General features: G+C 36.6%; 1 protein-coding gene across 1 annotated transcript in view; it reads left to right on the top strand.

Moving 5' to 3' along the window:
* The first annotated feature begins 285 nt into the window (after positions 1 to 285).
* Positions 286 to 15,901, top strand: part of dpp10 (dipeptidyl peptidase like 10) — an 81,402-nt gene continuing 65,786 nt past the window's right edge. Inside the window, exon 1 of the mRNA XM_082174666.1 lies at positions 286 to 489. Coding sequence (XP_082030792.1) covers positions 427 to 489 — 63 coding nt within the window. The 5' untranslated portion in view covers positions 286 to 426. The remainder of the gene's footprint in view (positions 490 to 15,901) is intronic.

Genomic DNA, 15,901 nt, shown 5'->3' with positions numbered 1-15,901 from the left:
TTTGGTTCATTTGAACATTCCGTCGATGTAATAACTGTGAATATGGGATAATTTTCCCGAGTTTTGATCGATTTTTTTTTTTTTTTTTTTTTTAAGGAAAACCGTGTGTCGGTTCAATTATATAGTCAGAAAGTCAGAATTCAAGTTGTCAGATTAAAACACGTGCTGATGTTATTTAAACCACAAGTAACATAACAGACTCAGAATGAGATTAGAGATGAACTGTATGAGTTACGATGACTCAATTAGCCTACTGCATGAGAGAGAGAGAGGGAGAGAGATAGAAAGAGAGAGATAGAGGGGGAGGCGAGCACTGCTCTCTCAATTCATTCGCGTTCATGATGATCGAGGAGCTTCTGTCAGACAAACTCCAGATTCGATTCACGTTAATCGATCGCACCTTTGGATCTTCGTCTCTTTTCCTCGATGAATCAAACCGCCAGCGCAGGTCATCAGGTCAAATGTCAATCATCCGCCAAGAGCATCACAGTAAGTGTGTTTGAGTGTTTTTTCCAATGCACCGACAGGTTGTTTGGCGTCACACAACTAATCAAACACAGATGATCAATAATAATTGAGCTGATGAGATTATCATGCAACACCGTTTTGTTTTGTTTTACTTTTTTTTTTTTTTACTTTTTTTACATGCATGACGCACAAATGCAGATGAAATCAGACCGATCAGATCGATCATAACGAATGCATGGAGTCAGTTATAGCCTACATGATGGGAATGGGATGCAGTTCTCCAATGCATTAACAAAAGCAATGTTTACAATGTGAGTTTAGTGTCTGTTTGGTCTACTTAAAAGTCCATGCAGGATTGACAGCAGACACACAGTCTGCGAGAGCTGATGTGATGAGGGGTTGAATCCTCATGCACGAATAAATTCAATCCGAATTCAGATTCTGAAAGTTTTATTAATGAACTCTAAACGGTGCAATTCGAGGTTCCCAGTCACAGCGTTCAGGAGGGGAGAAAACAGACACCCTGGAAATATCACCCTTTTTTATTGTTAAAGAATCATATATAGATAGATGCTTTAATGCTTTAAAGTATTGTTAATTTAGTTCATTTTAATTGCAACTTTCGAGTGTTTCTGATCATTTTATTCTTGGATAGGCTACTATACAATATCATGAACTTTTCCAATCCTAAACTAAGTTTTCTTCTCTAAATGGTCTTAAAAGTCTTGATGTTGTTTTTGAGCTTTAGAACAGGTTTTCCTGCTTGAATGTTGATTATTTTCCTCATATTCTCCATTGTTGCGGCTCCTCTCTTCCCAGTCTTTCAGTAACGCTCTGTTTAGTTCCTGTCTCTATGAAGCCCCGCCTTCTGAAAAGCACACTGTGCTCTGATTGGTCGGAAAACTTTTGTTTAGACTTAGGCCTACATCATACCCTGCTGTGTATGTCATCTTTTTTTTCATTGTGTAACATTATCTGAGAGATGTGTTTGTCAGCGCTGACGGTGTTGCCAGTCATGAGATTAACAAGGAATAATCGGACTGATTTAATAATTTTTTTTATTAAATTTTGTTTATTTTTGCATTATATTACCACCCATTATCGTCAATCCAGTCATTGCACTCAAACACGGAGGATATCACTCATTTACGGTGATCAAACCAGACATTTTTAAATAATCGTCAATTCGTAACTTCAATTCGGTCTAATTATTGATTATTGCATCATAAAGTGAAAAAACATATTTTAAATATATAAAACATAAACTTTTTTTTATATATATATATATATATATAAATATAAAAACATATATATTTTTTTTTTACATAACATGCATAAATTACATGCATAATTAAATACCATTTAATATGTTTCCCCCCAAACCTTTAATCTAATCCCCTAAAATAGTCTTGATTTAATATTTTAATATTTGTCTAGTTCTAATGCTCTTTAATGTCGTAAAATTATGACACCTTTTTTCTTTGTTTCACAATACTCCACTGATGATTGTGAACTGAGGTTGGTGTCTTTAGAAGAAGTATCTGTGCTGAATTGTAAGTCTGTGTGCAGGTAATTGTTGTTAGGAAATCATAAACCGATCCTGCGTGTGTGTGTGTGTGTGTGTGTGTGTGTGTGTGTGTGTGTGCAGGTTCCTCTTACAGCAGTGCTGGAAATGAGAGGTCGACCAGTAACACAGCCCTCATCACTCTGTCCATCATCTCAAACGCACATTATATACATTCACACAATGCAATTAGTATGGCACTAGTGTTTGCTCATATTACTTCAGAGAGGCTATCAGATATGCTTATAACAGGAGACTCCGGTTACACACTCACACAGAGTCATAGAAAGCATTGCAGCACTTCCCAGTATTACACTGAAGCGTGTATCTGTCATGACACACACACACACACACACACACACACACACACACACACACACACACACACACACACACACACACACACACACACACGCGCGTGTAATTAGCAGAGAGAGCGACAGCATCTGATAACTGAATGTCAGAGTCGAGAACATCGGACAAATAAGATAAAGAGAAGGAAAGTGGCATTAGAGGAACTGAAAGGACAAAAGAAACATGGTTGTTTTGTGGCGAAGAGAAGATAGATGATGTTCAGAACACTAATATCAGATGAGTTCAGATGCATGTGTGTGTGACATTCCCAAAAATATCAAAATACAATTTTTGTAGTGACTTTTATACATTATTACATTGAAGTCATTCAATTCTGTTCCGAATACTCCCAATGAAAATTCGGATAATGGTTCAAGAGTGACAGTCACATGATGTGTAGTATGTTTTGTCACATGATGTGTCAGAAATGGAGTATGTTTGTAGTAAATATAGTATTTTTAGTGGCCAAAAGTAATCTCTGGTGGGGATATTGTTTTTAATAACCCTACAATTTCGATTCATTAAACCATCAAAATATATGGAAAATATATTCTTTTTTATGAGGGAACAAAACACTTGGTAAACTTGTTTAACATATTTATTTGACAAAAAAAAAGACAAACTACAGCTACAGGTTTTATGTTAGTATGCAAAAACAAGAAGCTCACAGGAAAAATAAACTTTGACTACAACATAATTAGTTATTAATATTTCGTTGGTTCTTACTTGTTCATACTTTCTTTGTATGACAGCCTTGATCAAAAATGATGTCGGCCCAATTTTCACTGCGTTATCATCACTAATAAAACAAATGACTCCAAGCACAACTACACAATATGCTTACAAAAAATATTTTCTACTCTTGAATGAATTGAGTGTTCACTCATCCTGAAGGTGAATTTTGTTCAGTGAAATTAACACCATTACTGCACAAACATTGACTCACTTTATTCAGCAGATGATTTCAATTTTATAAAACTGTACCCAGTATGTATTCACATGTTTGACCTTGTCCATCACAGCCTGGCTTCGTTCCAAAGTACCTATGAATGATTCATAACCTTTACCTTTCTGGCCTTTACAGCCGCTGTGTCGAGTGTTGATTTAACAATTTTGCTTTGCAAACACTGGAATGATGGTTTCCCGTTATTGGTGTATGTAAAAGAGGAATTAAGGATGATTCAATTGCCTGTAGATGATGTTGGTGGGCGGCAGCTCGCTAATGCGCCGCATAACTCCTCACGCACCCACGCAACACATGCAGGAACATGCAAACACACAGCGCTTGTGTAGTCCAATGTAAATTCGGTCCCACTTTGTATTAAGTGGCTTTAAGTACTAGTATGTACTAACATCGAAAAATAAGTGCAATGTACTTATTGTGTTCATGTTGTATTGTAAAGCACTTTAGCTGCTATTGAGGTGTGATACAGGTAAGGTTAGGGACAGGTGTGTGTGGTTATGGGTCGGTTTAAGGATGGGTTAAGGTGTAAGGGAAGGGTCAACGGTGTAATTATTAATGTAATTACATAAATTAATTACAGCTGTAATTACATGCAGGTATTTTTTAAATATAAGTTCAATGTAAGGACATGTGATGTTGGCATGGTGTCCATGTGAAAGATGTTTACCCTAGGCTATCAACAGTAAACCAGGAACACAGCCTAGTATTTTGTATGTTTGTTGTTTAACACACTGTTTATTAAAACCAAATTACTTTAAAGTCTCCATCAGGTTTGTGTAATTTTAAAGAGGACCTATGGCCTTTTTTAAAGTCTTGATGGTGTTTTCAGGCTCTACTAGAACAGGTTTTCCATCTTGAATGTTGATTATTTTCCCCATATTCTCCATTGTTGCAGCTCCTCTCTTCCCAGTCTGTCAGTAACGCTCTGGTGTGTGTTTCCCGTACAACGCCGTAACTCACTGGTTCACTACCATGGTACGATAGCCTGGAAATCCAGACCTAAATCTGAGAGATGAATGGTCTGGCGTCGACTAATGAAACTCGGCCAGCTCGAGGGGCGGCACCAAGCATGGATTTGAAAATCTCACTGCACGCAATTGGATAACACTACGACCAATCACAACAAGCCCCATACGCTTAGCTATACCAGCGGAGCTAACTGGTAGATTAGACTCTCGCCGTATCCGGTCGGCAAAACAGCAAAAACGCCCTTCTTGCAAAGGAAGGATTCGAGCGGCGTCTTCTGTTCCTCTTTTAGAGAAAAAGCCAAGTCTAACTCGTTCATTGTAGCGGCCAAAGCCGTTTCAAACATCTGGTGTTCATCCATAGCCATCTTGCAATGTTTACTAATGACTTCGACGTCACAGCGCTGTCGTCATCTCGCCTCTGGCCCGCCTATATCAGATAACCCGATGTGATTGGTGCAGCTCGGATACGAGGGCATATTTAATGAGCATCATTACTCGACACCAGAGTAAACTCGCTGAGCAAATTCAGCTTGTGCTCTCGCGAGAACTCTGGATTTCCAGGATAATGGTACGATGCATCTTTGAAGAAACCAACTAGCTAGTCACGACTGTTTCCCGAAACCGAATTGTCGCAAAGTGGTAGTTAATAACTTATTTTAATGAATCTGTTTCAAATCGAATTCATGCTAGATGTTTTGCTATAAATTACGGACATGGCATCTGAGGACTATTTTGCTTTATTTCCAGATTCAATCATAGACTCGTTCTTGCGTACTAGAGCACGTTCGCACATGCACACTCTTCAAAAACGACGCTTTAAATCTCTTGACAAACAAAAAGACGTAAATTACATTTGTATGTATTCTAAATAAAATAAATATATTGTACTAAATGTCAGCTTGCTTATTTGGCTCAAAATAAGGATTTATTGAGTCCACATGTCATGCAAACAAGAAACTCTGCTTCTAACCACAGATCAAAAGCTGTCGTTCCAACTACACAACTTTGCGATGCTGTTTGCGAATATTCGTTAGAACGATGGTTTCGGGAAACTTGGACGACTATGGATGAAACTTACGACCATAGTTGGCTAACGATGCTTTCGGGAAACGCACCACACTGTGCTCTGATTGGTCGGCTGGACCAGTGTGTTGTGATTGGTCGAGCGCTTCGAGTGTGTTTGGAAATGTCCCGCCCCTTACCATAACCACCAGTTTCAACACACTGGCTGCGTCCGGAACTGCATACTTCCTTACTATATAGTAGGGAAAAAAACAGTAGGCGAGCGAATAAGTATGTCCGAATTCTTAGAAAAAGTAGGCGAGAATTACCTGGGTGACGTACTAATTCTCGCGAGATTCGGACATGCGTATACTTATAATGCGTTCGAATATGCCTACTTACCTACTATATAGTTGGAGAAAACTATATGAAAGGTATTTGAAAGGAGTAGTATGTCCGAAACATCAGTATTCATAAAAGAGTAGGCGAGGAGTTCCCGGATGATCTACTGCTTCCACACAGATTCTGAAGAGCTCGTAGATCGATCCTTTTCTATCCCCACGGGCCACGGGAGAGGATACGTCATAACCGAACATCGCGGAGATCAGCGACGCGGGCGCTTTCAAATGTGAGTAAACACGGTTCCTTGTGTTAAAATCGCATGTGTTCAAGGTGTTAAGACGTTAGAAAGTATATAGTATAGTTGTGATTTTTCTGTAAAAACACGTTTTATTATGTAGGCCTATATCTAACAGGGGATCTTATTTTAAATGTCTGTCTGACTGGAAAATATTCTATACGTAGCCTATTGCAGATGAGCATATCACAACATGAAATAGACATCTGAGTGATGAATGTGTGCTATTATGTAGAATTCACTGTTGTCAACACGGTTTACATTAGTTAAATGTATAAAGTAATCTATAAAGTTACTAAACATAAGTTATCTATTTTATTTGTCCATTAGTATAGGCAACTGTTGATAAATTGAGGAACATTTATGTTGGATAAAGAGTGAGTTTACACATCAGCAATAACCTCAACATGTAAATACAGTATTGAGAACATAATCACTGTTCACTGGACCTGAAATAAAAAGATAAAGAAAAATAATTTTGTTGCTTCTAATACAGAAATCAAATGACATTGTGCTGTTAAAATGACTGTTTTTGTATTATGTTTGTCCATTTTTGTAGGATCTGAAATCTCTGCAGAATTGTATATCATCATCACTGAGGATGAGGAGCCCAGAGCTGAATCCTGGAGATGGTGCATGGATGAGACCCTCCATCACTCCACCGGCCCGCAGGATGCAACAACCTCCGGCACGAAGGCACGGCTCACCTCTGGCCATGAAGAAAATAGAGCACTAGTGTTAGGGCTGCACAAGATATCGAAATTATCGAAATATCAAGTCAAGTCAAGTCAAGTCAAGTTTATTTGTATAGCGCTTTTCACAATACAGATTGCATCAAAGCAGCTTCACAGTATTAAATTAAAATAATACAACAAAGTTTGTTTCAAGAGGAATTTATTGATTGATAAAATAAAATAAAATATCCCCAACTGAGCAAGCCAAAGGCAACAGTGGCAAGGAACCGAAAAACTCCATCAAGTGACCTAATGGTGTCCTAAAACTCCATCAGGTGCCTTAATGGAGAAAAAAAAACCTTGGGAGAACCCAGGCTCAGTCGGGGGCCAGTTCTCCTCTGGCATTGGATAGAGGCCGGATTGTAGTTTGAACTGTAGGATTATATGAATGCCTGGCTGAAGAGATGCGACTTTAATCTAGTTTTAAACTGGGAGAGCGAGTCTGAGCAACGAACAGTATCAGGAAGACTATTCCAGAGTTTTGGAGCCAAATGTGAAAATGCTCTCCCTCCTTTGGTGGTTCTGGATATCCTAGGTATGACCAAAAGCCTTGAATTTAGTGATCTTAAAGAGCGCGATGGATTATAGGGCAATAGAAGATCAGTTAAATAGACTGGAGCTAAGCCGTTTAGGGCTTTGTAAGTCAGTAGCAATACCTTGTAATTAATACGGAACTTTATAGGTAACCAATGCAGTGATGATAAAATCGGTGTTATATGATCATATTTTCTTGATCTCGTAAGAACTCTAGCGGCGGCATTTTGGACTAACTGTAGCTTGTTTATTGAGGATGCAGGACAACCAGCTAATAAAGCATTACAGTAATCCAGTCTCGAGGTCATGAATGCATGAACTAACTTTTCTGCATCAGAAACTGATAGCATATTACGTAGCTTAGCAATGTTTCTAAGGTGGAAAAAGGCTGTTTTTGTAACATATGAAATATGATTTTCAAAAGACAGGTTGCAATCGAGTATAACACCCAGGTCTTTTACTGTAGAGGATAAAGTAACAGGACATCCTATGATGTTAAAGTTGTATTGTGCGAGGTTTTGTGGGCGGTTTTTTGAACCGATAAGTATTACCTCTGTCTTGTCTGGATTTAATAAAAGAAAATTACGCGTCATCCAATCTTTTATATCTTTAACACACTCTGTCAATTTGGAAAATGTAGCGTTTTCATCCGGCCGTGATGAAATATATATTTGAGTGTCATCAGCATAACAATGGAAACTAATTCCATGTTTCCTTATAATATTTCCAAGTGGCATCATATATATTGAAAATAACAGAGGGCCTAACACAGATCCCTGCGGCACTCCATAGTTTACTGGAGTTATGATCGATTTTTCTCCATTTAAATAGACAAAATGGTAGCGGTCAGATAGGTATGATTTGAACCAGCTTAGTGCTTGTCCTTGAACACCAGTATAATTTTGTAGTCGATCTAAGAGTATTGTGTGATCTATAGTATCGAACGCAGCACTAAGATCAAGTAAAACTAGTATTGAGATACAGCCTTGGTCAGAAGCTAAAAGTAAATCATTTGTGATTTTAACGAGCGCAGTTTCAGTGCTATGATGCGGTCTGAATCCAGACTGAAACTTTTCATAGATCTCATTTTGTTGCAAGAAAGAGCCCAGTTGAGCGGACACCACTTTTTCTAATATTTTAGACATAAATGGAAGATTTGAAATGGGTCTATAATTTGCTAGATTATTATGATCTAATTGTGGTTTCTTAATGAGAGGTTTTATAACTGCCAGTTTAAATGTTCTTGGAACATGACCTAGAGACAAAGACGAGTTAATAATATTGAGGAGAGGCTCTTCCACTACAGATAACACTTCTTTCAGTAGTTTTGTTGGTATAGGATCTAATAAACATGTTGTTGTTTTAGATGAAGTGATAAGTTTATTTAACTCTTTTTGTTCTATAGTTGTAAAGCACTGTAATTGTTCTTTCGGGGTGATAATTGAAGCTGAATTATAAGGCGCGATTGAAGATTGAACGTTTATAATTGTGGTTCTGATGCTTTCTATTTTCTCAGTGAAGAAGTTCATGAAATCATTACTACTGAACTGTAACGGGATATTTTGTTCGGGTGACGTCTGTTTATTTGTTAGTCTAGCCACGGTGTTAAATAGAAACCTTGGATTGTTTTGGTTGTTTTCTATTAGTTTGCGGAGGTGCTCAGCCCTGGCAATATATATCACAAATGTATATATCGCGACGGCTTGTAATAACTGGGGTCATGAACAAAAGACAAAGAGAAAATCACTCACTGTTCTCGGCTGAATAACTTTTGTAGCTTTAATAAGAATCAGTATATATTTCACTCATACAGTGAAAACTAAGCAGTGTTTTATTTTTACATTTGATTATTCAGTTTCTGTTGTTTAATAACCCTAATGTAGGATAACCTGAACCCCATGGTTTACACTGATGATAAAATAACACTTCTTATGCTACAGTAAAACATTGATGTTCACTTTCAGAAGTTGTAAGGATGTTTTATTGTCACAAAAAGAATGTGAAACACATATGTAGGTTATATATTTAAAAAGATATTTTAAAGATAATTTACGTTTATTTTACACATTAGCGTTATCGTATCACATATCGCATTTTTCTTCAATATCGTGCAGCCCTAACCAGTGTGTTTTCAGCATGTCAAAGGCTCACTCCACTGTGATTCGCTCACGCCTCCATATCCCTTTCCCATCCATGATCAGATCCCAGTCTGACTGCAGCAATGATGGACATGATGGACGGCAGAGACAGGTGAAGGTGGGAACGGTGGTCAGCTGATACATCAGAATAAAGCCGCAGAATGAGAACCGCTGTGTTGAGATGGCAGGGGGATGTGGGGGTCACCGCCTGAGAATATGTGATTGTTACAACAAGAGGTTTGAACAATGTGTTGTTGATTTGTGTATATATATTTATTTATTGTGATGGTCAATCTTTTACTAATTTATTCATGCTTCTTATTGTTGTCAGTAAATACAATATAATGAATTTCATGAATTAATGCATTAGGCTAATTTATTGCTTGACTGAAAATTGAGATGTTTACTGCATTTATCTAGTGTGCATTCATGCATTGCTATGTCATATGTCAAAATTTACGTTTAGCTTGTTTTACTAAAAATATATAATTTACAGTAAAAAAAGTAATATAATTAAGTATTGTTCAGCGTTTATCATTATTATAGTGCATAAGTGTTGGGGTGGGCAAGCAATGCAATTCATTTTGGGGTCATTTTAATTTTTAAGGAGTGATGCTTGAATTTTCCCAGAATAAAATCAAGTTTTCTCCAAAGGCGAGATCTTCGCACAGCTGCCCGTCTCCTTTCTGGAGATATTACAAACACTGAGGAAGACTGTTCTAGGTAGGGCTGTCGAGTTACTGATGTTAAAGCACCGGTCGCTCATATCATTTTGTTATTGCAGAATTTATAGTTCTATAAAGATCAGGGAAAGATATCATGGTTGTGTCTTTCAACAATGAACAATCATAATGACAAAAAAAACAACAAAAAAACATATATCATGCGTTTGTGTACATCATAATATAAGATTATATACACGGGAAAAAAAGCACAATGACAAGGTTAAATACCTTTTGAATAATTCATCATAATACATAAAGAAAACACATTTTTTTGTTTGCTAATTATAAGCCTGAGGGATAAAACGAGGGTTAAATTCAACAAGAAAAAGAGGAAAACAATGGAGATTTAAGCGACTTTTGCTTTTGTGGGTGAACATTTTTGCATATAAAATTTAGAAATTAACAACATACAAGAGATGACGATTTGGGGGTTTCGTAATAAAAATAATATCTTTAAGGATAAAACTGTAGGTTAAAAATATAAGAACTTAAATCAACCCATGATGTATTGGTTATACTACAATCACAGCTGTTTCTTCACAAAGACCACAGTAAGCAAGTTTCATCTATAGATATTTACAGATAGATGAGGTAAACATGTCGCGAATATCTTTTAAGTTGTTGCGCTTGTGATAACGTCGTACGTCGTCACATGATCACGATCAACATGGCGAGGAGGGATGATGTACGGATTGCATTCATACTTCATACGAGATCAGGCTATATCGCTCCTAACTCTTTGAGAGTTCGTTAAGTAAGTATTTATTGAAATTAAGTACTTGAGTATATGGTTTGGGACGCGGCCACTACTAACTAACTCAACCAGGCCCCGCCCCTTTATTCTGCGTATGAGTTATTTAAATGAGGAATATTGTGAACAAAACTTCAATGGAGGCATTTCATGGAGTTCAGTGACACTGATATAGAGAATATCTCCCGCTGGAGGGACTTTCAGAGCTTTTTCATGCTCAAACTGCAACATCACACACTAAATGAACACGAAGAAAGCATAATAGGAGCCCTTTAACACACTGTTCGACCCATGGCCTATTTTTGTACTGTTTATTATCTCCTCAACTTCATCTTTCGCCTGTTTCTTAGCAGCAGAGTTAAGTGGCTTTCTTCCCACACATTTTCCCACAGTTGTAATGGAACTAATGGCTCTTCATATTTGAAGTTACACACAGATTCTCTGTAATTGGTCGCCATAAAGTGGCACATTGCAGCACTTGTCCCTGATTTAGAAGGTCTTGATTTGCACTAGTGATGCTGTGCGTTTGGTTCTTATAGATGTTAAAGCCTTGTGCTGATTCAGAATGAGAGAGAATCTCTTTATTCATCAGTTTATCGTCTGAGGTACCAGAAGTTATTCCGTATTTGACTGCACTGACTATCAGATGAGAATTGACTCTTTAGACTTTGTCTCATATATAAAGTTGCTGCTTTGAAACACTCTGTATTGTATAAAGCACTATAGAAATAATGGTGATTTGACTGACTTTAATCTACCAGAACTCTTGTAATTTATTGCTGCATGTTGACAGTGTTGAGTGTAATGCATTATTAATTACTGTAATTTAATTAGGCTACTTTTCCCTTGAAAAAGTAAAGGATTACTCTTAATTGTTATGTAATTTAATTACAGTTGCTTTTTATGTAATTTATTTAAACACTGAACAATTGTTTATATCATAATTTAACGTCAAAATCTAACATCTAATGTAAAAGTATATGTTTTTAATGTTCCCTTCTCCCTTTAAAAACTTTGCTCAGTTCAAGAATAATTTATGCAATTTATATTATTTATTTGAAAGGATTAAAAGAGAAGTTTCATGTCTATCCTTATAATGTTCAACTGGTTGAGGTTGATATTGGATTTAGTAGTAGTTAGTTATAAGTAATGCAATACTTTTTAGAGAGAGAGAGTAATTAGTGTAGTAATAGTATACTGTCCACAGGGGATATTGGTTTTTAATGAGCCTACAAGTTCGACTGAGGAAAATATTAAAATATATATATATATATAAAATATGAGGGAAGAACAAAACATTCAATTTGGTTAAGGTATTTATTTGACAAAATTATTTGGCAAAAAAGTCAATCTACAGCCACAGGTTTAAAAATAAATAAAATTTAAATAAATAATAGAAAACAAAAAGCTCAGAGGAAAAAGTAAACAGTGACTACAACATAATCAATTATTTATATTCCATTGGTTCTCTCTTGTTTTTGCATGCGTTCATAATTTCTTTGTATGACAGCCTAGATAAAAATGTCACGATTTGTCATGTGTCATTGTGTTACCATCACAAATAAAACAATCGACTCCAAACACAAGCAATATGCTGACAAAATCTTGAATAATATTTGAATGAAGTGTGAAGATGTCAGTTTTCCTACAGGCCGGACATCACTTTTGCCCACAGCTGCACACAATACTTCTATCAAATTGATGCCATTAAGCTCATCAACCATAATCGTATAACCATAATGGTGGTAGTAAAATATGTGGCCTATGCTGATTTCACTTTTCACATCACTCATGGCCACTACTGTAGATGCACTGACTGCCTGAACTGCTAATTCGTGGCCACTAGAGGGCAGTGCGACATGGCAGCTTGCATGAACTTCACTCAATCTATACCTCAAAATAAAGAAAACACTGAAGTCAGTCGTTTATTTTCAGATGTGGAGAAGTTATGGATCATTCCTGCTCTTCAGAATGTATAATATACTGCATAAAATATTAAACAGTGAAGTTTTAAAGATGTGAAACGAATTAGTTTTATCACAATATCACAATATAGTCATATCTTTATTCTGATTGTCCTTAAATATATATATTATTTATAAAAATAAAGGTTTTTATTGTCATTGATGGTTCCATGGAACCACAAAAGGTCCTTTATAGTGGAAAAAGGTTCTTTAGATCATTAAAATGTTCTTCAAACTAAGAAAAATATTGTTCTAATAAGAACTGATCACTGAAAGGTTCTTCTATGGCATGTATGAAAAACCTTTATTTTTAAGAGTACACTGCAAATCAATTATTTTCTTACTCAGTATTTTTGTCTTGTTTTCCAGAACAAATATCTGAACATTCTTAAATCAAGAAACACTGACGACGAATCTCTTGAATGATTCAATGACAAATACATTTGTTTACAGTCACTTGTCGCCACCTATTGGTGTAACGATGTAATGATACAATCATTAATTGATTACTTTCAAAAGATGATTTACTCTATTTTGATCATTAGTGTAGACATCACTGTTTATATCATAGGACAAATTTTACCACTATTATGGATGCTACGATTATGAGCTTAATCGCATCAATTTGATAGAAGTATTGTGTGCAGAAGTGGCCAAAAGTTATGTCGGAAAAAACGAACATCTTCACTCTGTATTCAAATATTTATTTAAAAGATCTGTTAAAGATTTTGTGGTCATATTGCGTAGTTGTGCTTTGAGTCTTTTTTTATTTGTGATACTGTAGTAACGCAATAAAAAATGCTAAATTGTGCCGACATAATTTTTGTCCAGGCTGCCAAAATATTAATAACTGATTATGTTGTAGTCAATGTATGCTTTTTCCTCTGTGCTTCTTGTTTTTCTGTGTATTCTTTTTTTTTTTTTTTTTTGCATAGTAAAATAAAACCTGTAGCTGTAGTTTGCCTTTTTTGCCAAATAATTTTGTCAGATAAATACCTTAAAGGGGTGGTTGATTATGATTTGACTTTTCTAGCTTTAGTTTGTGTGTAATGTTGCTGTTTGATCATAAACAACATCTGCAAAGTTACGACGCTCAAAGTTCAAAGCAAAGGGAGATATTTGCTTTTAAAGAAATCTCTTTTTAAGAACTACAACAAACGGCTGGTAGAGACTACACCACATTAGTGACATCACCAACCCTAGAATTTACATAAACCCCGCCCCCTGAACACAATGATTATCTAGACAGAATATGCTAATCAATGACTAGAAGATAACTACACATAAACTACATAAACTCATCAACTAACCATTCAGAAATGTCCTGTTGCTTCTACATGTTGTCACTTCTTCTTGAGTCTCTCCATCATTGTCTGACTCCGATTTGAACATAAAAGGCTAAAAGTTTTTTAATTTTTCAGTGCATGTGTGTGTGAGGTAAAAGGAGACAAGCTCTTGAAGCTCCGCCCCCTGTGCCGGGAGCAGCAGCTCATTTGCATTTAAAGGGACAGACACCAAAACGGTGTGTTTTTGCTCACCCTCAAAAAGTGACAACTTTAACATGCAATATAAAAATATCTGTGGGGTATTTTGAGCTAAAACCTCACATACACACTCTGGGGACATCAGAGACTTATTTTACATCTTGTGAAAGGGCATTATACCACCCCTTTAAATAAGTAATATTTTCCTCATATTTTGATAGTCTAATCGAGCAAATATCCCTCTTGGACATCACTTTTGGCCCCTACTGCATCTGCTTTATATAAACCAAACTATTTTCAAACAAAGAGAATTTGGTGTGTAATTCAAACACGCTGTGTTTCTCTCAGCTTTGAGCGCGGCGAGAACGAGACCGAGTGATCATTCATCAATGGCATGTCATTCAAAACCAAAGTGCTGTTTCATCCCACTTTTGTTCTCCCTCACATGAATCAGCACAGCTGTAGTCGCACCCTAATTAAATGCAGTTGCAGCCTAATTAAATTTAGTCACAACCACAGGAAAAATGCTCTGATATTGTTGATCAGATTATGTGTCAATTTTAAAGCTGTAATCCTCAATTAACAGAGTGTCAGTAAAGGTCGCCGGGGTCAGAGGGCAGAAGACTTGGAGGACTTTATTAATAGTGCTGAATCCAGCACGTACTTGTGTAATTATCACTCTGACCCGGAATAATTAGCATACACTCCCGTGAGGGAGAGAGCGCTGTCTCAGCTTAATGAGTGTAAAGCCACTGTCACACACACACACACACCAGATGAAACCAGGACACACGGCTGAGCTCCAGCCAGCTTCTTTTTTTGACAGATCCAGAGAGCTTTAGTTCTGGTTAGTCGAGTAGTTAGTCATCATCTGGCCCAATCGGGTTCGTTGTTCAATGAAAGAATCGTTTGAAGTTCTACTCACAAATAAGTCAAAGTCAAAAAAAAATTTTTTCAAAATTTGTCAAGTCTGCTTATGACCAAGTCTGCTTATTTTGTATAAATTACCACTATTTTCAAATTTATCCATGTAAATTCTCGTTAAGTTTCCAATTTGTAGTTCCCATCTTAACTTCCAATGGAAAGTTTCCGGATAATTTAAACACCCCTCACATTTGTGATTGTCTCATTTGTAAGAATTGATATGATTTGGGCTAAAACTGTTGATTATTGGTGTTGTTTAAAGGAGAAGGTCAGTCTCTCGGACAAAGATTAAAGGCCAGGGGGTTTAAGTGGGAACGCAATTGACCCTTCGCAGGGAGTTTGATTGACAGGCGATCTGACCAATCATAATCCGCCATCCGCCATTTTTGTCTGACAAAGCAGTCAGGAGAGTTAGTAGATTAACATTGGAGGATTTGAACTTGAAAAACGGAGTGTACTGACGTCTTTCCACGGTTAAAACAACATTCCTTCTTGGAAAACATGCCGCAACAAACACAAGATTCAGTCCATAACTGCAGTTTGATCACTGTAAATAATGAGTAAAACACTTCAGATTGGATTTTAAATTGTCAGTCAAGTGTGTTGCAGATATGTCCACAAACACATCATAAAGTGATTATGTAAAACAGTGAGTTTGAGGGTGATGGGAGGAATGTAAGACCGATCAAA

This window comes from Leuciscus leuciscus (assembly GCF_965113295.1).
Source record: "Leuciscus leuciscus genome assembly, chromosome: 7".
Classification (NCBI taxonomy): Eukaryota; Metazoa; Chordata; class Actinopteri; order Cypriniformes; family Leuciscidae; genus Leuciscus; species Leuciscus leuciscus.
Note: the sequence above shows the minus strand (reverse complement) of the source record. Positions and strands in the feature narration are given on the sequence as shown.